Genomic DNA, 24,534 nt, shown 5'->3' on the forward strand with positions numbered 1-24,534 from the left:
ATACATTATGGTATGTCAAATATAATCCAATAAAAAAAAACAAAACAATCTAACTCTGAGATTTATTAATAGATATTATGGTAAGAAATGATAGTAGGAAATTTTTAAAAAGGAATTACATCTAGAAATGAAAGGAAGGAAAGAGGGATGAAAATTAAGGATTTGGAGGAAGACTTCCTCAATTTCTTCATCACTGTTGTTTCTATTTCTTAAATGAGCTCGTGATTTTCCTACTTCTGTGCCCTTGTCCACACCTTTACTTTAACCTGGATAATCAATCAGTATTCTTTTATATTAAAATATCATATAATAAAGGATGGACTACACTAAATCATAAAACGCTTTTACATTAATAATTAGAGTTGAAAATAAATGAGACATTTTCCTCTATCATTTTAGAAGGAAACAAATTATGTCTACAACTTAACTTAGTTTTAATGAATTATACAAGTATTCTGGATTTAAAATGCATGCCTAAGAAAGGTCATATTCACAAACTTTATTGCAGAAAGTCATATGTCAGAAAATGTTTAGCTAAATGAAACAAGGAGGGGGAATGGGATTTTAGGGTCTTCAGGCCAATGATAGATTTACAAGTATATATTACTATCAAAGGCTTTTCCTGTTCTCTCATTCAACTAATAGTTCTGTACTATTGTGATTTTCAAAGAACACACTGAACAGATAATATTCTTGTTTCATATCTACAAGGATAATCATTGATATCACTGGTGTTCATTAGGACGTAGGGAGTGATTTTGCTACCCCAGGGGACAGGAGACATTTCTGGTTATCACAACTGGGGGGGGGGGGTGCTACTGTCATCTAGTGGTGGAGGCAGAGATGCTGGTAAACATCCCACAGTGCAAAGGGCTGCCCCCCACTCCCCTCAAACAAAGAATTACCACTACTATGTTCAGTAGTGGTTGAGAAAATCCTCATATATAAAAATATATTTCTTTTTCTTTTCTTTATTTCCCTCCTTCCCCCCTCTTCTTTAAGTTTTCTCTCTTGAATGAGAAATAGAACGTATTTTATGTCAAGAAAAAGAGAAAATGGTACTCTTTTTTCCCTCATTGACTAGAAATTTGGTCATCCTGTATCTGAATCAGCACTGTTTTGACCAATTTAACGAGAGATTTACACCAAATTTTTACTTGACCAATGAAAAAACAGATTTTCTACTAGATTTTATTGATTAATGGTCACCTGAAATATAAGGAAAAACAGCCCAAAGAAATAATCAGCAATTATATCCACCTATATAAATGATATCTGACCACCATTACTGGGCATTTGTAGTGTCTTCTAGTAGATTTCACAAATGATTCTGATTAAAAAAAAAAGTACGGTGTTTTGGTATTGCTGTTATGACATTTAAACCTAGTATTTATATAGTTAGAAAATATACTCACCAATATGACAGTATTTAGCCAAATATTTATAAGCCATGTACTTTAAAAATGCATTGAGAATCACGAAAGCTCTAAAATTTAAATCATAAGAGTATATATTTATTTTGTAACAAAACAGATAAAACCAAATACAAAGCATACTATTGTTTGCATGTCATACATTTTGATTATTATGCTGAAATATGTTAATTTAAAATAAACTTTAGTCGTTTAAAAAAATGCCAAGTACATGATTATGACTAACTTTTTGTTCATCAGAGAAAGAACTTCGGGAGTAAATAATGATACAGCAAATCCGTCCAGAACACTAGGTCTTCATCTTTTGTTTCTTAGACCACTCAGGTGCTTCTTTTTTGGTCTGTTTAAAGAAAAAAACAAGAAAAAAAGAAAAACACAAAAATCAAGTAAAATGCTTATAAGGACATAAGAGAGGCAGCTCAGAGAACTAAGAACCTATATACTATTTGGGCTTTGTATGTAAAATTACAGTAAGTAATTGCTTTTCTTAATTCAGAAGGACACTTAAGGGCAAAGGTTCTGTCTTTTGTCAGAAATAATCCCCCACCTGGTAGGTCTGTGTTTTCTGGCTCAAAGCCTGTATTTAACATGTTGTACACAGGTAAGTATGTATGAATTGATTTTATTTTCAAAGAGAATTATAAAAAAACTGGAGGACATGGATCTTTTCACTTGTCTTATCTGTCTGTATATGGTTAGTTATTCACGCAGTGGATATTTACTAAAGAATTACTATAGACCGAAATCACTGTACTTTGAGCTTCTGAATCGCTAAGGCTTTGCTGGAGTACTTCTTAGCTCTACTGCTCAATCATTTCAATCTAAAGAGAGCCTTGCTGTATGGAGTAGTAACAAAAAACCAGGGGAGGTAGACTGTTCCAGAAGAAAGCGCTCAGAACTCCTTACATAAGGCACTGCTTCCGATCAAAACGTCCTGTTTTATACAATAAATTACGATAAATTAAACATGAGGTTTACTTCTTTCCCACTGAGATCTGCTTCAAACTAGGAAGGACTGTATTCCTAAATATATATACGTATGTGTAGGCATATTTATCTTTTTTACATTGTTTTATATTCTATAGTTGATGTACAAATTGTTGGAAGTGACATCAATGATCAGCTCCTCCTGGCCTTGTTCGTGCTTTGGCTTCAGCTACCACTAACTAAGCTGGTAGACTCTCCTCCACTCCCGTCTATACACTAGGGCTCTAACCTGAGCTACAGATACTTTCACAGGAGGCTCTGCATGGATGACTGAAATTCAGTATGGCACAATGAACTCTCCCAATCCTCCAGAGTCTCTGTCTTGGTGAATAGTGTCATACTTAGTTATCTATACCAGAAATATCTGATTCTTTGTCATCCTAGATTTCTCCTTTTCACTTATGACATCCATTCTAAACAGTCTAAAATTTAGCTTTTATTGAAGTATCTTTTTAACTCATTCTGTTCCTATCTTGACCCCACTGGGCCCTTCTTTTCTGGCTTGAGTCCTGCAAGACCTTCCTAATTCTGATCTGGCTCTCTCTTCAATTAATCATCCATAATTCTTCCAAGCTTATCTTTCTAAAATGCAAATCTGTATTAAAACACTTCAGTATTTCCTTCTTAAAAAGAAAGTTCAAAGTCCTTAGTATTAAAGGTAAAAGAGAGGCTCCTGGCTGGCTCAGTCTGTAGACTGTAACTTTTGACCTCAGGGTTTTGAGTTCAAGCCTCACACTGGGCATGGAGCCCACTTAAAAAAAAAAAAAAAAGATGGGGCACCTGGGTGGCTCAGTTGGTTAAGCTTCTGCCTTTGGCTCAGGTCGTGATCCCAGGGTCCTGGGATGGAGTCCCACTTCGGGCTCCCTGCTCAGTGGGGAGTCTGCTTCTCCCTCTATCCTTACCCCCTGCTCATGATCTCTCTCTCTCTAGTAAATAAATAAAATCTTAAAAAAAAGAATAAAATGCACAATATTAAAAAAAAAAAGGTTGAAGAAGCTTCCATGGCAAAATCAGGAAATCAACGGAAAGGCCAGGTGCTATCTGCTAAGAGAATTGAAAAGGGGCAGAGGCTGGGGCTCCTGGCTAGCGTAGATGGTGGAGCATACAGCTCTTGGTCTTGGGGTTGAGTTCGAGCCCCACCTTGGGTGTAGAGATGACTTAAAAAAAAAAAAAGTGGTGGGGTGCCTAGGTGGCTCAGTTGGTTGAGTGTCTATCTGACTCTTGGTTTCAGCTGAGGTCATGATCTCGGGGTCATGGGATGGAGCCCAGACTGGGGCTCTGTGCTCAGCAAGGAGTCTGCTTGGGATTCTCTTTCTTTCTCTTCCTCTGCCCCACCCCCACTGTGTGTGTGTGTGTGTGTGTGTGTGTGTTGTGTGTGTGCATGCGTGCACGTGCTCTCTCTCTCTCTCTAATGGATGAATAAATCTTTTAAAAAAAAAAGTGGCAGAGGCTAACTAAATCCAAAAGAAACCAAAGTACAAATCAGAATGCTATTAATTGGTAGTAAGACATATAACTGTCATTTGGCCTGGAATGCCTGCTAGTTTTACCAGCACTCTTTCTTTTCTTTCTTTCCCTTTTTTTAAACAGTCACAGACCATAAGAAGTCACAGTAAAACTGAAAAATTGTGTGGATCTCATATATACAGATGGAGAGGTTTTGGGTGACTGGAAAAGGTGAGCCAGCTAAATAAAAGTCTAAGGTTTGCACATTCTCAAAAGAATATCTATGCCAGTGTTTTTGAAACTGTAGGTCTCTTCAATTATATCTCAATAAAACTGGAAGGGGGGAAAAAAAAGAAACTGTAGGGTCCTACCATGGGTAAGAAAATCAATTTAATCGGTAAAGACCAGAATGGAGAAAAAAAAAGTCAATGGACTAGAAGAGAATAGAAAACGTCAGAGTACCTGCCATAGCTGGGCTAAGTTCTGTTTTGAGAAAGCGTGTGACCAGCACTAGGTCACAATGTGAACTCTTTTTTTTACCTGTGGCTCCTGGGCAAAAAAATCTGAAAGTAGCTTCTACAGACCAAGCTACATACAGTCAAGCTTACAGCCAAGGGTAGAGAATTTGTACATCTGTGTTTTCTCAATCAACTGATACAAAAAATATTACTGCTCTGTGTACATGGGAAGAAGATAAATAAGACTTTCGATATTAAAAAGGAATCTTAAGATCCAAAAAGACACTAGAAGAATCTCAGTGGCGGACAATTCTTCCTGACTCCTTTTATCTGTGTTTGGATCACTGCAGACCATCTCCTCCTCCCTCCCCTCCCCACCAATACATTCTTTTATCGGGTGTGTTAATGAAGTAGATTTGCCACAGTCAAGTGTACCTCTTTCTAGAGATTAGCTGCTTTTCCACTGCATAAATGGACTTTTGAGATATTTGATCTCTTATAGATTCCATTACATGAAACCTTTTCTATAGGTATATATGGCATATAGCTTTAATTTTTATGTGCTGGTTCAGGTGAATTGTATTTGTGATTTTATAAAGAAACATTACAAATTAGTGAAAACTTTGGATTATCAGTTGAGTGCTAATAAACCCTCAAGTAAACTGTACGCCAGATTTAGGGAAGAGCTCAGAGGGCTGTGGTAGAAACAAATGACAGGATTAACTGGAAACCTACCAGGACTAATCTACCATGTTACAATGTGATTCTGGAGATAAATAACTGATAAGATAGGTCCCTTTGTGTCACGGAGAAGCAGTCAACTAAAACATTAATATATTACTTGGGGATTCTAACGCATTGAGAAAGTATGTTAAAATGAGAATGAATGATGATAATGCAGACATCATAAACCTGGTGGATTATTCCTGGAGCCTAGAAAAAGAGCTAGAAATTAAGAACCTATTTGTGTTCAACCACCAGAAAAGTGCCACTTTTCTAAAGAAAAGAAAGACACCGTCTAGTAGATACAACTTTGTTTTCCGAAAAAGATATAAGCTGGGAATCACAGAAATAAATATTTAAAGAGTGTTCACAGGCAGGGCCCAACCTAAGCGAGTCCAGGACAGCTGACCTGGCTTTCCTACCGACTAAATGAGAGACGGTCCCATATCATTCGACCTTCACTGCCCTACTTCCATGCTCACAAAGAAATTCCTCTTTCTAAATTAGCTTACTAGCTAAAGTACATCAGGAAGAAGTTGCAATTAGAATTCAGGATGCTAGAAACTGAAGTTATTTTTTTGAAATGTAAATGTACATGGCTACATATCTTGAGGTCTGAGCATACTTTGGTGAGATAAATCTAGATTCATCATCAAAAAAAGTGAGCCCAGAGCTTGGATACAAAGGTCACAAGAAAGTGTTAGAGGTGTGAGGAGCTGTTGATCCCCTCAGCCTCCAGAGATGGCTGGCAGCCCCTTCAATCTACCAGCAAAGTTCCTTTAACCTGGCGTGACACGCAAATATGTGGTTATGTCTTGAAAAAGGCTGGGAGGCGCAGAGTTAGCCCCCCACCCTGTAGAAATGCTACCCAGCACGGCATCCTGTGTCACTTGTCTCAAAACATTCAGTTGCGTTCATTATGTTACCGTATTATAAATAACTGCTAAATTCATTTGTGATGCGTAATGAGAAAAACTGTTTTTATAACCTACCTACTTAGAAAAAATAATTTTTAAATTGTGGCAAAATACACACAAGATTTGCCACCATCATCATTTTTAAGCGTACAGGTCGGTGGCATTAAGTATATTGACATTGTTGCACGGTCGTCATCACCGTCCGTCCACAGCATGCTTTTCCCCGTGTGTAACTGAAACTCTGTCCCCATTAAATGGTAACTTCCCACGCCCCCAGTTCCTAGCAGCCACTGTTCCATTTTCTGCTTCTACGAATCTGACTACTCTAGGTATATCCTATCTACTTTTATTTCCCCTTTTGTCCTAAGGAAAGTGTTAATGGGTCAGGAAGTGACTGAAGTCAGGATAAGAATGTAGTAAGAAAATAATGAAGTCCTGGGATGCCTGGGTGGCTCATTGGTTAAGCATCTGCCTTCGGCTCAGGTCATGATCCCAGGGTCCTGGGATGGAGCCCCGTGTCCGGCTCCCTGCTCAGTGGGGAGCCTGCTTCTCCCTCTGCCTACCGCTCCCCCTGCTTGTGCTCTTTCTCACTCTCTCTCTCTCTGTGTCAAATAAATATATAAAATGTTAAAAAAAAAAGGAATAAAGTCTAGATATAACAAATACATATTAGACATCCTATTACTGAATAATGGAAAGAAGCACAAATTAGAAAATAATTTGTGAATATTGCACTTCTTCTGCCTTTGAATTTCTCTCTAACCCTCATTACCACCTGTCAAAATCTAAGACATTCTTCAAGGCCCAAACCTCAAATACTTTCTTTCTGCAGGAGTACATCAAGGTCACCACATCTATCCTTTCTTTAAATTTTCATAGTATTTAGCACTTTCTTTATTTTACTTTAAAGTAGTCCACCCAACTTCGTCTGTATCAAAATGATCAAATAGTCTATAATGTTTAGCAAGGGTTCCTGCATGTAGTCAGCACAAACTTGTTGAACTAAATTGTACTTATTTGAACATTTTTTGTCTTCCAGATGACCACATGTAGCCTTCTAAATCACTTCTACGGCGAGAGTCATGTGGTCATAGAGCCATTTATGTATAAATTACATAAACTTAATTTACTCGTCCAACAGATGCTAGCCATTGAGATAACCAATCTAAGTTAAGGTCTGAACCCTACCGCAAACTCACGGTAATCTGGAAACTTCATACACAATGTACTGGTGCTACAATTCTTACGACGTTCACTGCCCACCCTGGAGCTGGAGGCTCTTCATTGTTTCAATGATGACAATCTGCTTGGAGAAAAGACGTTAGCAGGATTGCTAACATCTGCATTTTTATTGAGAAAATAGTGACAATGATATGAATCCTGAGTACAAATGCCGGTTTGGAAAAGGATGGTAGCAGAATACTAGCAAAAGTTAGTCCCATGCTGCTTTGCAAGGAAAAAGGAAAGTTGCTCCAAAGAGGATTAGAATGGCTCCGGTTTTTTTAGGAGAGACGTAAGGCTAGAGAACAGGCTAGCACAGCTAACACCTACCTTGAGAGAGAAAGTAGATGATTAGGGGGAACGAACTGGGTGTTTATGAATGAGAGGGACCGAGATTGTGCTGCCCGTCGTAGAAGGAGCACTAACCATAGTCTGGGCACTAACCACAGCCTTGGGAGTTGCTGCTGTCACTCTCCCCGTCCTTTTAGTGTAACACTCAAGTTGCCCACCCAGTAGACTTTTAACAGCTAAGAAGATAAGTAAACCAGGAAGGCACATAACCGTTTTTTTTTTTTTTTAAAGTCCTCAATTAGCAAATATTTATTGAGTATCAGCTTTGTTCATGAGCTGCTCAAGGCAATGGAAACACAGCTCCTATCCTTACAGCACTTACATGCCCTGGCTCAATCTAGTCTGTGTTGGTGCGTTCAATGCCTGAAAAACAACTCTGCCCTGTGATTTCAGTGGCCAGAACTAGAGAAAGGTGTCTATCAGATGCACCTTTTGGGGTCCTCTTCATATATAAATATCATGCGGGCGCTACAAAAGGCTCATACGAATATAAAAGCACACAAAGACAAACGTCTCAAGCTCTTCCTCTTCATTCTCTTCTATACCACAGCTCTACCTCTACCCTATTGCCCCGTTGACAGTAATTTTGTTTTCCTCATCTTCTCAATGAATATATGAACACACATCCATCCACCTATCCAGCATTAAATTTGATAACAGGGAAAAATATCAATAGCAAATAATTTCAGCCAAAGGATCTGGAAGCAAATTAGAAATGTTTCCATTTTAGTTATAAAACTGTAAGATTATGAAATAATTAGATCTTATTTTCAAATACTTGCATTATAAACTCCTTATTAACAAGATCAGATGAGACGTAAGAAAAATGTTGCTATGGAAAATTGAAAATATTCAAAATAGTAACTATAAAAATTATAATGCCTGAAAAGAATAGTAGCATGTTAGTATAAAAGATGTCCAGACCTCATTTCATATGATCTCCCCCTCATTTTACAGAAAAGAACCAGCTCAGAGTGTTTAAATGACTCCGTGCAGGTTATCCAGTCAAGTCACATGAACAATTTTGCATTAGCACATAGTCTGGATTTGACTGGTTTCCAGTGTTAGCTCTCCGTTTTCGTTAGGGTATAGCTGAGCTCATCTCTCTCTCTCTCTCTTTTTTTTAAAAGTAGGCTCCACACCCAACATGGGGCTTGAACTCATGGCCCTGAGATTAAGAGCTGTATGCTCTACTGACTGAGCCAGCCAGGCGCTCCTGAGCTCATACCTTTGAAAAATTTTCCCTTATTATAAAAGAAATTAAGTTTATTATAGGAAAAAACCCCAGAAAACACACATAAGCAAAAATGACATAAAAATCCACCCAATTAATACTTTATATTTTGAATCTTCTTAATTTTATTCTCACTGCATAACCTTCCTTTGAGGTACTGGAGAAATTTTACTGTCAATTATATACTGGTTGCAGTCAGTGTATCTGAATCAGGTTACCAGCCATTTAGAAATGCAGGAGGTCAGGGTCAAAAGGAATAGTTCACTGCTTGGAACAGAGAAGGGTCAGAACAGCAGATCAGAGGGTGTGACAGGCTTTACCTATTTGGCTGTATCTTGTGGTTTTCATCTGACTTTACTTATCCCATCCACAACTATGTATTCAGTCTGCTCTCTTCTGATAGACTATAATATAACAGACATCTCATATTGTCTGCCATCATCTTAGCCCAGTTTCTGAGCCATGGTCCTTTGGAATAAATAACTTACTTGGTACCATGCGATTCCTGCTCACTAGTAAGAGCGGCCATTCAGTAGCCTGGCTAATAACCTTAACAAGTCTTGCCACAAAGGCATATCACCCAACAAAAATAAGCTGCACCAATCAGATTCTTGTTTTTGGAAAATACACAGAGAACTAGGTTATAAGAGAGTAGATGTGGGAAGGAAGTATGTCTCAAGACAAGGGGCCAAGAGCAAGTTAATGAGGAAGTGGAAACTATGAGTAAGCAGAAACTGGGAGAGAAACAAAGAGAAGCTGGTGTACCACCAGAAGAAAAGATCCCAGGACACAGCTGCGGAAATCCGGAAATCCGTATAGCTGCCTTGTTTCCTGGCTGGTCAATCTAGGCTTCCTGTTTTCTCTCTCTTGTCAGCTCAGTCTCCATTACCCCCACATGGATCCTTACAGTAATGATCCCTTATTCCATCTAAACTGTAACTCTCTGTCATTTTTTTGAAAAAGGATGTTGAACCATGTAATCACCAAGCAATCTCTCATATCACATTGATCTTGAGCGGCATTATCTGAATGTATAATGAAGCAGCTTAGATCAGAAGCTCCCATACTTGACCGATTATTATAATCATCTTGGAAGTTTTAAAAAACAAAGATTCTGGGGACTCACTAAATCAGAATATCGTAGAGAAAATCTGTCTGGTTTTGAGTCTCTGCTCAGATGGTAAAAAACCATGTTTCTTCTGGGAAATTAAAGCAAGGATGGGAAACCATGTTCAAGTGTAATATTTAATAATGTTACTATTTTGATTCTGTTGCCTTTTTATTTTTATTCTTATTTGTTAAAATATCATTTTCAGCATTTGCTCTTTTAATCCAAATTTTTCTAATTTTTTGTTTTTTGAATGATTTCTGTACACGTACATTTCTACCTAAAAATGCATTTCAGTTTATGTTAATATGATTGGTTTTGTCCTTTATGAAGAACCTCTTAAAGCAAAATATACTAATTAGAAATAAGAGGGGGAAGGAGATATTTTGCATGTCTTTTGGGGGAAGGAGATATTTTGCATGTCTTTTTATTCCTAGGTAAATTAAAAAATTATACAAAATGTCCCTCTGATTCCCCTACAACAAGTCCTGAGGATTGGAGGAGGTAAATGCTAGATTAAGGCTCATTTCTGGGCAAGTCCAGTATGTTAACTACAACCCAACTATCAGTTGTAAGGTAGGTAATACATACATTCAGAAAAGGAATTAATATAGGTTTCTCAAGGCCTCTTAATAAAACTGAAAATTAGTTTAAACCAATATGAATAAGAGTAAGAAACTTAAGTAAAATATATTTATGAAAATCAGAGATATTAAAATTCTAAGTCAATTTTGGTTGTACTTACAAAGAGTGTTGGTTTGGGTATAAATATATTGTCTTCATGTTCTCTAGGCACATTTAAAGTCTTTGATTTATGATTCTCTGTCATACTTTTTGCATCTGTTTTAGTAAGAAGAAACTGGTCCTCAGAATGCTTACTACGCATATTGGTGACAATCTGTTTCATTGCTGCCAATTCCTGTTGATACACGAAAAAACAGAAGATAATGGCAAGTATGATTTTAGCAAGCAGACTAAAAATGATTGATGTTAAGACATTTATTTTTATTCTTGAAGTAGAAGGAACATTTGAAGCAATCACTCTATGAATGGGGAAAGCTGTGAAACTAACGTGTCAATGTACAGTGATGCACGTAATTATCGATTCATGTCATTAGTATTTTTAGGATGGTAAGTGGTAGATATATCATGCCATGCTCTAGTGGGTCCCTGATTTTTTCTGCACATTGGAATCACCTGTGGCACTTCAAAAACTACTGATGTCTGCGTCCCACCCACAGAGATTGTGAGTAATAAGGCTGGGAGATGGCCTTGGCTTTGGAATTTTCTAAAGATCTCCAAGTGATTCCAACGGACAAACCTGGGAACCACTGGCAGAGCTACTTTCTGCCGAAGCTTTTCTACTCCTGTTGCTTGAGTAGATTTAGGCACTTTTTTCTCTTCTACCCCTTCAATTATTCCATTTCTTTTTGAAATCTTGTAAGAAGATGGTAGGGAAAAAGAGTCCAAAACTTTTTTTCTTGCCTACTAATCACCAGTTCAAACCTTAAGTTTAATGCAATTTCAGTATTTCTTTAATCACGGCATCCCCTAATCGTTTGCAAATGAAAACTGGAGTTGGCTTTAGCAGTTGCTGATGAACTAAGAATTAATTATGCTGAACTTGTTAAAGAGCTCAGATCACAATTTTCAGTCACTCCCTCTTCTACTTTGTCTTTTATTTCTCCCCACAGTCAAACCTTTCCCATCTCACACTAATTAGTGGATATTTATGATTAATTACTAAATTCATTCAATCAAATACAAACATATGGAGAGAGGACACACTGAACTCTCCTTTACCTTATTATCTGTAGACTAGTGGGGGGCTATGTTGGAAGTCATTTTTTCCTAAGATTTTATTTCCTTTTCATGCCAAGACACCAAAGTTATGGTGACAGGAGAGATGTTCTGCTCCCTTCTACTAATCTGTTTATAGACATCAGCTCTGGGTCAGAGCAAGTTCCTACAGGCCTTTTTTTTTTTTTTTTTCCTGGCTGTCATTAGTTCTATTTAGAAACATCTAGCTTGAGTGGGTATTTTAAAACAGAGCTGTTGAGTTCAAGCCACTGAGCATTAATAAATCTTAAGGCCAACAGAGGAGCTGGAAGAAATGGTGCCAGAATCCCTTTTCTCCTTTCTGAAGTTCTGGGGTTGGCCTAGCGGATGCACATGAGAATGAGTACACCTTCAGACACCGCCTGTCTGGTATTTGAGCCTTCTGAGGGATCTTTTTGCTTTCAAGATTATGTGATTTCACTTATATGCTCTCCATAGTGAAGTACATGATCACTGATTTGATGCGAAACATGTCAGGTATTACGGGAGATTTTAGCTTCTGTTCTACTTACCATTGTAAGTAGACGGGAAAGGGGAGGTGATGGTCTCCGGCCTATCCAAAGAAAACTTTCAATCTGAAAGAACCTACGTTTACTTGCCAGAACTTTTATATCTTGGCATGAAGATAAAATAATGGGAAAAAATAACCTTTAACACAATCTACTACTAATCTACAGACTAATAAGGTAAAGGGGATCATATTTGCTGGGGAAGGGGACAGGCGCGGCAATGATGATGAGGAGGAGGGAGAACAGGAAGGAGTTTCAGGTGCACTAGGCAGAGGGCTTGGGCTCCTAAGCGCCGGGGAGGAGGCTGTCAGTTTGTTTCTATTTGCCTTCCTTTTGCTGCTGGTAGAGGAACAGTTAAAGGAAACAGCTCATTCCTGATGCTGGTCAGGAGACAGAAGGGAAATTCATAGGTCTCTGCTTCACCCAGACTAGGATCACCTCGATTTAGGGTGTTGTCACAGTCTACGTTCATTCTTCTGGCTGCATTAGACAATGTTAGCATGGTTTCTGAAATGCAGGTAAAGAACACGGTACAAGCAACACAGTTCTATAAAATTCCTATTAAAAAAATACAGCTACAATGGATACCAAAAGAATGTGTAGAAAAATTTTGTTCAGTTTTATTATGTTTGGTCACATAAATGATCCATCCCTTTTATATCAATGGTATATTTGGGGAAAGAAAATTCCACTTTAACATCAAATAGTATCCACAATATGTACTGAATACACAGAAAGCCAAGCACATGTACTAGAAATATTTTAGCATTAGGTTAGAAGTAAAGACACATCTATTCCTGACTCTGTTATTCACTATGTAAACTTAGGCAATCTACTCTGGTTCAATGGGCTTCAGTTTCCCAATTGATAAAATGTATGCTTGTGTTACCTTTTTGGATATTTGCCAGTCTCATAAGTGAGTATGTTTATTTTGCATTTCTTCTATTGTGAAGTTGAGCAGCTTTTCATATATTTAAGGGTATTTGATATTTTTGTCCCATTTTTCTCCTGGGTGGTCATTTTCTTACACATTTCAGGGAGCCCCTTATATGTTAGAGATTTTAGCCCTTTGTAATATGAGTGGCAGTCCCTCCCCCCCCTCCCATTTATCTTTTATCTATGTTTATGCTTTTTTTTTTTTTGGCAATGCCGAACTTTCTGATTCTGATATAGCTGAATACGTCAATCTCTCATTTTACAGCCTTCTCTGTGTTTTCTTCTTCCATTTTCCTCAAGTTACTTTTATGCTTTTCTTTTCCTTTTCAAACGTTTAGACCTCTGATCTGTTTGAAGTTTATTCTGGCTTATGGTGAAGGGTGTGGATTCGACATCTTTCCCCCATAGCTGTTCTGTGATAACATTATGTACTCACCCATTTCAGATGCTTATCTTTATCATACACTAAACTTCCATAAGTAGATGATTTATTCCTGGACTTTTAAACTCTATTTCAATAGCTGTCAGTTCATGCACCCATGTCACACTGTCATAATGTTTAATGATTTGGATATGTTTTTGGCTCTATTCTTAGAGACGGGGGTGGACATATGTCAAATTAAAAGAAAAACTTAGAAGAACTGACTTTTATGATACTGAATCTTCCTATCCATGACAATATTTTAATAGATTTTTCACCTACATTTTTGGCATAAATTGTCATGCCCTTATTGGTATTATTATTACCAATAAATGGTTGTAATTATGTGATCTCAACTCTCAGATTGACAAAGCAAAAATAAATAAACCAATATAACATACACGAGCTAGAAAATTTACTTGTCACTGCAAAACAGAATTCTTTGGTAAGATGAAGTCACCTTGAGATCTTCTGGTTTGTTCTTGATCTGGTTTGGTTCTCACCATGTTCTTGTCTGGCTCCTGGTTCCATCTCCTACATAAGATTCTGCTTTTATTGTTTAGACTTGACTTTTGCATTTCATTTCCCTAGCTTCTGATTCTGCTTTTCTCTTAACTGTCCTTTTCTGATTGGTTAGTAGGGTTATTTGTACTAGTGTTTAATGACTTACAAATACTGTTCACTGCAGAGCAGAGAGTGTGATTAGATGCACAGGAAAGGAACCTCTGATGTTCAAAGGAGAATGTTTCAAGTATCATGTTCAATTGAATTCTTTTTCTTACATTGCTTCTTGCTCAAAATCATGCCATTTATTTGGGTTCCTATTTGTACTCTTCCTTTTTTTTTTTTTTTTAAAGATTTTATTTATTTATTTGACACAGAGACAGCCAGTGAGAGAGACAGCCAGTGAGAGAGAGACAAGCAGGGGGAGTGGGAGAGGAAGAAGCAGGCTCCCAGCAGAGGAGCCTGATACGGGGCTCGATCCCAGAACGCCGGGATCATGCCCTGAGCCGAAGGCAGACGCTTAAGGACTGCGCCACCCAGGCGCCCCCCCTATTTGTACTCTTTCCTATAGAGATTTCCCTCCTCCTTAGAGTTCCTGCCTTTTATTTTTTCTCATTGATGGAAACAATATATGCCTTTTCCCATATTACCTAAGATTATCTAGCTTCTTAATCATGCTATTTATTAGCTGGGTTCAATTTTGTAGATTGCTTTTAAGACTGATGAACAGTTATTATTCTGAAATTTCTTTTTATTGCTTTATTTCTTTATTATTTATCTTGGCAAGCTCCATTATTTCTGGGAGGGTATTGTGGAAGAAAGTATTGTGTTTTCCTTCAGGACTTTGATGGTATTACTTCGTTGTTTCCTAAAGTCAAATTTCTGAGAACGATGAGGCCAAGCTGATTCTTATTTCTTTGTAGATATTTTCTCTCTTCCTATGAACTTCTACATTGTTTAGGTTTTCTCTGCTAGTTTCCATCTTTTTACAAGTTTTAGGAGAGTTCGTTGGCTTTTCCTCACATCCTTTTCCTGGCATTTTTACTTACTGATGATAATTTCATGATCTTTATTTTAGCAATTTTTGAAAATAATATATCACCAATGTTTTTTTGTTCACTGTTTCTTATTTTATGGAAATAGTGCTTTATCAAATCTTTCTGAAAAAAAAGAATTATAACACCTTAAGTTCTTTTCTGCTATGGAATTTTGTTTTTGTTTTCTTTGGAGAATGGGGTCACAGTTTCTCTGTTTATTGTGATTTTTTTCCCTTTTGTGCTAATTATTAATTTTCTTCCAATTTCTGACAGTCTTTGGTGTGTCTTCCAAATTCTGAACAAAGAACCAGATTAAAAGTTTTCTTTCTGTTTTTCGTTTCATTCAAGTGAACGAAACAACTGAGTACTCTCTCTGAATATTTGGACGAGAAAATCTATTTAGTAGGCTTCACTCTAGGGTCCTCATGAAGAAAGCAGGATCTTTTCTTCAAAATGACAAAATGTAGACTGCCCTGATCTGGAGCCCTTTATTTGGCTGTTTTAGTCTATTCTTGGCAAATGCCCCATTAATTTCTCAAAATATTTTTTAAAATCCCCATTTTTAAAAATTATACAAGCATTTACTTGTTCATTAGAAAATTCAAATACTGTAAAAGTGACATGCCCCAATCCTCTTTCCCTTTAACCACTAGTTTTTAAAATACTATTCTATATACATAGTCTGATTTATAATAACAGTCATTAATTCTGACACTTATATGCTGATTTTCAAAAGCTAATAGTATATATGTTATAATCCAGTATGTCAAATACATAAAACAATTACAGTAACTTCAAGAATGAATGAACCATTCATTAAAATTAACAATTCTAGAATTGCGTCTGGTTATACAATTGAGACTTAGGATAAAACTGAAATAAAATGAAACAATAAAAGCCACATTGCGCTAAAATAATTACTATTCAAAATGGAAGAATTAAGGGCAAGGACATTCTTATGAAACTTCCAGATGATGATGATGATGATGATGATGATGATAAGGACGAAGAGGAGGAGGAGGAAGAAGAGGATGACTGTTATTGCATAAATAATCTCTATAAAAGAGATAAACTGCTCTCTTGAATCCAAAACCACGTATCTTGGCCATTTAATATAAACTATTTGCGTAGAGTGGTGGTATATTAAAACAGCTCAACTACAGAGCAGCTGCTTAGCAGGACTGCATAGCTGATGCCAATAAATTGCTGAAAGTTGTGAACTCTGCAAAGATGTTGGCAAGGGGACACATAGATGGCATTTCTTGATGAAAATAGCTCTGACGAGTATAATGCGAAGTATGTGCTCCACTGGAGGTCAAATGTGTTTTTGCACAGGAATAACAACATATCACGGCTAACAAGTCAGATAGTTCAGTGCATCTTTCCTACCTGAGGTAAACACAAGGTAAAAACCAACCTTGTTTTAAACCAAGTATATGCATATTTTGGATATTTAAACTTCATCTGAAAGGGTTTTTAAAAAACATTTTATTACGGAAACTTTCCAATATACAAAGATTATATGAAGCTCTCAGTTCTACGGCCCAGCTGTAACAATGATCAACATTTTGCCAATATTGTTTTTTAAAACCGTTTTAGTGAGATACAATTCACAACCATACAGTCACCCACTTCAACTGTATAATTCAATGGCTTTTAGTATATTCGTGGATATGTGCACATTACCATTGTCAATTTTAAAACTTTTTTATTACCTCACAAAGAAACCTGGATTCCTTTAGGAATTACTCCTCGATCCCACCCTCCTCTCAACTTCCCAGCTCTAAGCAACCACGAATCTACTTTCTGCCTCCATAGATTTCCCTGTTCTAGACATCTCATATGAATGGAATCATAATATATGTAGTCTTTTGTTACTGGCTTCTTTCACTTAGCATAATGTTTTCAAGGTTCATCCATGTTATAACATATATCACTACCTCATTTCTTTTTATGGCCAAATAATACTCTACTGTACGGCTATACCATATTTTGTTTATCCATTCATCAGCTGATGGACATTTGGGCTGTTTCCACTTCTCAGCTGTTGTGAATGATGCTGCTGTAAACATTCAGGCACAAGTTTTTGGGTGGAGATGTTTCATTTCTCCTGGGTGTATACCTAGGAGTAGACTGCTGGGTCATATGGTAACTCTGTGTGTAGTTGTTCGAGGAACTGCCAGACTGTTCTGTCAAGTGTTTTATCTATTTTCTTACCAGTTTTTCTGAAATATTTCAAAGCAGATTTTACACTTTCAGATCATTTCACTTACAAACACTTTAATAGAAATTTTTAATACCTAATTTTTGAGGAAGTTAAAATATAACTTGAATGTCAATGCCACTACAGGCTAAACAATGGACAATGCAGATTTTATATGGCAGAACTGTGAGAGAATAGTATCAGTATCTCAACTGCAAACTCCTATCTTCCAGTTCCTCCCTCAGTCTTCCCGTCTAAATACTTATTCCCGTTTGTAGGCTAGCCTTTCCCCTGGGTTGTCCCTTTGCCTCAAGGGGAGAATACAAAGTTTTTAGGTGCGGAGAGAGGAAGAGTGAGGACAAGAGCTAACAGTCACTGAGTATCTACTATGTGCTAGGCTTTGTGCTATGTATTTTATATAATAACCTCTTCCAGGGGTGCCTGGGTGGTGCAGTCGTTGGGTGTCTGACTCTTGGTTTCAGGGTCATGAGATTAAGCCCCATGTCGGAGTCCACTGTTCAAGACTGTCTCTCCCTCTGCCGCCCCCCCTCCCGCCCCCGGCACTCTCTCTCTCAAATAAATAAATCTTAAAAAAAATAATTTAATCCTCTTCCAAATACCAAGAGGTAAATATTACTTCAGTTTTGAAGATGAAGAGACAAGCTTAGAAGGTTTTAAGAAATTCAGCCAAGTCCATTTCACTAATAAGTGAAACCAGTTTTCAAATGTAGGTCTTTCTGGGTTCAAAGCTGTCATTATTTGTAAAATAGTGCATCTATCTTCTATCAAAGGCTTTGATACACACACACAATTTCAGGTTTGGAAGGGATCTTCAAGTTATTTAACCTGGCCTCTATACAAAACAAAACAAAACAACACAACAGCAATAACAACAAAAAAACAAAGCAAAACAAAACAAATAAAACGTGTCTCCTTATAATTTCTACTCTTAGGTTTTAATTCTAGCCTTTGGAGACATGTATAACAAGTCTATTACTGCCTCTTTCACATGCTTTCTTTGAATGTCTTACAGCTCTCTAAAACATTTCTTCTGTAAACACCCCCAGTTCATTCATCCCTTTTATGACTAAAAACGATTATTGAATTCTTTTATCATCCTGATTGCTTTCCTCAGATTATATTCTACTATTGGAAAGTTTTGCACCTAGAACAGAACAAAGAAAGAAGTCTTGGCCAGAGCAGAGCAGAATAAGGCCTAGCTACTCCTTACTCTAATGCATTTAAGATGACATTCACATTTTTGGAACCATACCTTATCTATGCTTGAAAGCTCAGCGAGAACTCAAGTATCTACATGAATGAGAGACAACTGTGCTGTCTTTGCCTAAGGGACATAACTAAGCACCTGGTACATTCTTTCCTGAACTTGGATATAATCTTAAGGTCATGCTCAACAGTGATCCAGGTAGAGGAAGCTAGTATTAACACAATAAGGTAGGCCCCTGGGCCGAAATCACTGCTGTGGTTGACAGAACAGAAGTACGGGCCCTTTGATTCTGTTCTGCTTGGCATGTCATGTCCTTTACGTCGTCTGATCGCTGGACAGTGTATCTTGGACTTCCGACTGCTCTGCTTCCGGTACTCATGCTCTCTTGGTGCCCCGCTCTCCCTCTGTTCACAGTATTCGTCTAGTTGCTGTCTAGTTTCTGGCCTTTACTATCTCAGTATAATCTGATAGGTTTTGATGCACATTAGCTGATTCCCATGAACGACATCAGACTCTCAACACTGTGCTCTACTTTGAGGACTGGTTTCCAGAGTGCTGCTCACTCCAGTGCGGTATTTCCAGCCTTCTCGCAGAGTTAGCTCCTGATACGTGATCAGTGACTTCAGTTTCTATCAAAATACTGCCAATATGGTACCTGACAGGATTATGATCATAATTACCTCATATTGTTAGCAATCTGTCCTGGCTGCCACACATTTCCAGAGACTTATTTTATAGCTTTGCAGTTTTGTGTGTCTCCTCATGTTCTAGAATTGTTTGGTTTGTTATAAACCACTACAATTCTAAAAGAATCATAAAAACACAGGGAGAGAAATGATAGCAAGAGGTCTTTACTTGATCCTTACTGATTAAAAAAATAAGGATAAGAGAAATGTACTTACTATTTAAAAGAAAATATGCCAAACTTCTAAAATACAGTGGGAAAAAAATACATATTTCATTCTATAATACAAATTCAAAAAACTAGATAATAACAGGTCTATATGATACCTAAGAGATGTGAAAATGTGATGTGAAAAAAGTTAAAAGGGCATATGTATACAGATAAAATATTTTTATGATGAGATATTATATTGCTTCACATAAGAGTTTTACTTGCAAGGTACAACAAAGATATTTGTAATTTTAAAGATGTTGATGAAAAAGGATTAAAGAAGCCAAAATACTTATGAAAATCAAAATAATTTAACCTAGTTCTACTAAGTTCTGTACAAGTCCACATATACATAGAGGTCCACAGAGTACAATCTAAGAGAAATTCATGTGTCTTTTATGCAACTCAAAATCGAGGAGAATTAACATCCCACGAGATGGACAGCTGAGATTTAGCTGCTCCTTCTGTGGAATGGGTATGAGACCATCATAGGTTTCTGTGAGGCTTGAAAAAATGAGTATTAAAAAATTCCAAAGTCATATATAAATATTAAACATTCTTCACTGAAAATTCTAGAAGGCACAAGCATGGAGGAATAATTTAAAACTTTTCCTTTCTTTGATTCCTTAGTTCCTAGATATACTTGGTTGAAAGCAATCTGTAACTGATTTGTAAGTATGTTAGCATAACATAATTGATCTGAAAATGTTTTGAACATTTTGGAAGAAAGAAGCTATAAAAACTCAAGATATTATTATTACTGATATATAATGGTTTGGTTCTGGCATACTTTTATTTCTTATTTAAAAAAATCTTTTAAAAAAAGATTTTATTTATTTGAGAGAATAAGAGAGAGAGAGCACAAGCGTGGGGGAGGGTGTGGGGGAGAGAAGCAGAGGGAAAGGGAGAGGCAGACTCCTGCTGAGCAGGGAGCCCAACACGGGGCTCTATCCCAGGACCCTGGGATCATGACCTGAGCCAAAGGCAGACGCTTAACCCACTGCGCCACCCGGGTGCCCCTGGTCCTGGCATAGTTTTAAAGTATATGTAAATTCGATATTAGAAATGAGTTATTTTTTACAATATTTTACTCCCTGAATTTCCTTGGACCTGAATTCACATACCCTTATATGGAAAAAAAGAAGCATTCTAAAACTTTCTAAAGAAAATATGACTTCCCTTCTATGTGTGTATCATTACAATAATTGTCTTTCTTTAAAATACTCACTTTAAGGGGCGCCTGGGTGGCACAGTCGGCTAAGCACCCAACTCTTGGTTTTGGCTCAGGTCATGATTTCAGGGTTGTGATCTTAGGGCCCCAATCCCAGGGTCATGAGATCGAGGCCTGTGTTGGGCTCATGCTCAGAGCAGAGTGTCCTTGGTCTTCTCTCTCCCTCTGCCCTCTGCAATGCCCCCCCTGCCCCGGCACCAACCACATGAGCGGGCACTCTCCTGCTCAAATAAGTAAATAAATCTTAAAAATTCACTTAAACTCACTAAATCAAAACAAATTTTAACTGGAAGAGCATCACTAAGATGAGAAACGTATGAATCTGAGAAATAATTACATCTTCATCTAAAGAAAAATTAACTTATGCGTTCAGTATTTTTTTTTAGTCATGCTGATGTAAAATTTAACTACATAGGTATATAAGAAAAACATGTAAAAGGTTTCCTTAAGAAAATGTCAAAATAGTTAAGTATGAACCAAAAGGAATGACACACATATAGAAATATGTAATTTGTTTGAACCCTTTATGAAGTGGATTGCCTAAGGGGCACTTGTGGTGCTGAAATGTCCCTGAAACTTTCCGAGAAATCACAAAGAACATACGAGTTAGAATCCGGGAACGTAAACATACCATAAAAGAATGATAATTATACTGTGACTTCACTTTTAGAAAACCTGGCTAACTGCAGGTTTGTTTTCTTTTTGTTAAGTGATACACACTGCAGTAAGAGGTAAGTATTCTGGGCTAATGGAAGTCCAACATTCAGGCAAGAATGGGGCTTTGCATATTCTAGGAACCTTAGTAAGGAGTGGTTAGTTAATTCTGGTTACATACTAACTGCAATGCCCCGTAGACCCTGAAAGAAGCACCAAATAAAAGGACAGAAGAATCTCAGGTCTTAGAAATAGATCTCTCCCACAAATACGTATCATTTTTGAGAGGCTTGATACCCACAGAGGGTGCTTGTGGGTACAGGTACCATGTCCAGGGTTTTACGAGTAGCTTTATTCTAGACAAACTTTACAGATATGACTTCCTAGTGGCTACTTTTAGATAATTCTCTGAAACTGTTCTTGGGTATAGGAGAGCTTCTTCAGTTAAAATGGTATCAGTTGTCAGAGTGTATTTTCCTATCTGAGGGAAGGGGATGAGGATATATTAAATGTTGGTTTCTAAAGTTTTCTATTTGACTATTCTGTTTGATAGTTTCAAGTGCAATTACAATTGAAGACTGTAAAGGACCATAACAAATGTTCAACTGAGTACTTATTACATGCTAAATATTGTGCTAAAGGCTAATATATTAGGACAAATGAGGCACTTTATATGCATAATTATAATATATAGTGATGTGAACATTAATAGAAATATTTTTTTTAATTATTAGAAAGAAGAAAAAAGGGATAAATTTTTCTTTGTTGAACTTTGAAAGAACTTCAAAGAATACATAACATTTGAATTGACTCTTGACACAGAAGGAAAAGAGAAGAAGGAACCACATTCATTGAGTTATGTGCCTGTTACACGCCGGGAATGTTACTACAGTATTTAATTCTCATATAGTCCTGCAAGGTTGACATTACCTTTACACAAGAAGAAATGGAGTGTAGAGGGCTTAAATTACTGTCACAAGAATCCACAGCTTTTAAGTAGCAGAGCTGTGATAGGAACTCATCTTGTCTGACTTCGGCTTTTTCCATAGTATTTTAAAATGTAGGTGACATAAAGAATGTAAAGGTAATTCCAACCTTACAATTTAACAAGAGATCTGCACATGTATATACGCATATATACTAGAAGGCAGAATGTAATTCTGGACCAATCCAGCTGTCCATCTTCTCCATGTTTAGACTCAGCATGCTGAACGCTACTCGAGAAAAATTGTGCAGAATGGTACTACTATAAACACATGGTGTTTCAACTTGGCAATTATTTCCATAATACATATTGCTCATTTACTGTGTAGCTATTTCAAAATTCAATCTTCCTCAAAATTTTGACGCTAGCAAATCTCCTGCCATTAGAGCACAGCCACTGGATGGGAACTGCCTAAATTCTTACCACCAAACCTATAAATTTATTTTTATCTTTACATAATCTTTATTTCTATGTTAAAATGGAAAAGGTGCTCCTCCTCTCTAAAGTTAAATCCCATCACTTGTGCTCTGGATCTCCTCTTTCCCCAACATTTTGCTCAATTGATTATCTTCTCTTCTTTGTACCTACAATGTCTCTCTCTATCTGGTTCCTTCCCATCACCATTTAAACTGGATACTCTCTAGCTGTGGGAGGTAAAAGCCCTTGACCTCATACCCCTGCCCCCCATCATCCTATATTCTCTGATTTAAATACCTTTAGGGTTGTCTACCCTACCACCATTTTTCAACTTCTGCTCATTCATCAATTCACTGCAGTCTGCTTTATGGCTCCACTGAAATGGATGTACCATCTTGTTAAATTCAGTTGACGCTTTCTTTTTTATCTTTGTTTGACTTGGCCCCTTGATAGCCCATTGTCACTGGTCAGATTCTACTCTTTTTCTGATGTTCCTGACATTTTTCTGGTTACCCTGCCTTCTAATTTGTGTAAACACTTTTTTCCTCTGCCCACCCCTTAAGTGTTGGTACTCTTCAAGATTCTAGCCTAGGCCTTTTTCTGCTCTCATTCTATGTAGTTTATTCACCAGTTCACTTAATCCCTTCCATATAAAGCACCATCTTTACTGAATATATCCACTTAGATATTTTCTTGAGCTTTTCTTTTCCATATCTATTTCTCCCATGTACTCTGTGTCACCACCATAAACCCAGGATACAAGCCAAAACCTTGGGCATCAATTCTCATACCTCCTCTCTTCAAAATTCCCTGGATCTAATCACCAAGCCCCATGATTTTGCTTTCTTTCTTTCTTTCTTTGAGAATGAGAGAGAGAGAGAGAGAGAGAGCACATGCCTGAGAAAGAGAGCCTGCACAGATGCAGAGGAAGAAGCAGGCTCCCCACTGAGCAGAAAGCCTGATGCGGGGCTCGATCCCAGGACCGTGAGATCATGACCTGAACTGAAGGCAGATGCTTAACTGAATGAGCCACTCAGGAGCCCCTGATTCTGCTTTCTAAAAATTAATCCATTCTTGTTGGACACCATCATCACCAGTCTGCTTCAAGACACCACCATAACTCACTGAAATAATGGAATAGCTTCCTAATCGGGGCTCTAACTGCTACCCTTAATATAGCTACAAAAGAAATCACAAAAGGGTTTTTACATCAGCTTCTTAAAATTATGCACAGTATTCTAGTAGACATTTGGCTGATTAAAGATGCTTTTCCTACTCTTGAAAACTTATATTCTGAGGGCACATGATGAAATATATACACAGAAAAGCAGAATGAGAATTTCCAAATCAGCAAATCTTATTTCAAAAAGTAAAGATAAGTGGATAAAAAGGAATGAAAAATGAAAGCCACTTAAGACTCCTGAGAGGTATACTCAACAAGAAAGAAGACATTCTACGGATTTACATTTCTTATACTAAAAACTGAATATTGAACTTGAAGCCCTGCTACTATTCTCCAAGAGTGAGATCCTATCAGTTGCTCTTTGCCTTTACCTCCTTTTTACCTCATTACTTAAGATTTATATTATTTTATATTTTTATACCTAAGAGGTCTTAGCATAAGTGAAAACATTTAAGGGTAAAAAAGATTACAACCCGCTTAAAGGAAACCGAAAAAGTTATGTGGAGGGATCAAAAGTGAAAGAGGAAAAAAGAGATTATAGCACCTGGATAAGATATTCAGCTCTGAGTTTTTTGGCAACTAAGACAAAAAGGAAATACATTAAATTACATAGT

At 37.2% G+C, this 24,534-nt stretch overlaps 1 protein-coding gene across 3 annotated transcripts in view; it reads right to left on the reverse strand.

The window, feature by feature from the left end:
* Positions 1 to 1,489: 1,489 nt before the first annotated feature.
* PIBF1 (progesterone immunomodulatory binding factor 1) overlaps positions 1,490 to 24,534 on the reverse strand; it is a 198,328-nt gene continuing 175,283 nt past the window's right edge. Inside the window, exons 17-19 of one of the 3 annotated variants that reach the window (XR_008957897.1) lie at positions 10,624 to 10,797; positions 7,153 to 7,267; positions 1,490 to 1,773 (exon numbers count right to left, since the gene is read on the reverse strand). Coding sequence is in view for 1 of the 3 variants with exons in the window: in XM_026493397.4 (XP_026349182.2) it covers positions 1,723 to 1,773; positions 10,624 to 10,797 (225 nt within the window). In the remaining 2 variants the exon portion in view is untranslated. The remainder of the gene's footprint in view (positions 1,774 to 7,152; positions 7,268 to 10,623; positions 10,798 to 24,534) is intronic. The other 2 variants (XR_008957898.1, XM_026493397.4) reach the window with 2 other exon arrangements.

Source organism: Ursus arctos, unplaced genomic scaffold (genome assembly GCF_023065955.2).
Source record: "Ursus arctos isolate Adak ecotype North America unplaced genomic scaffold, UrsArc2.0 scaffold_10, whole genome shotgun sequence".
NCBI lineage: Eukaryota > Metazoa > Chordata > Mammalia > Carnivora > Ursidae > Ursus > Ursus arctos.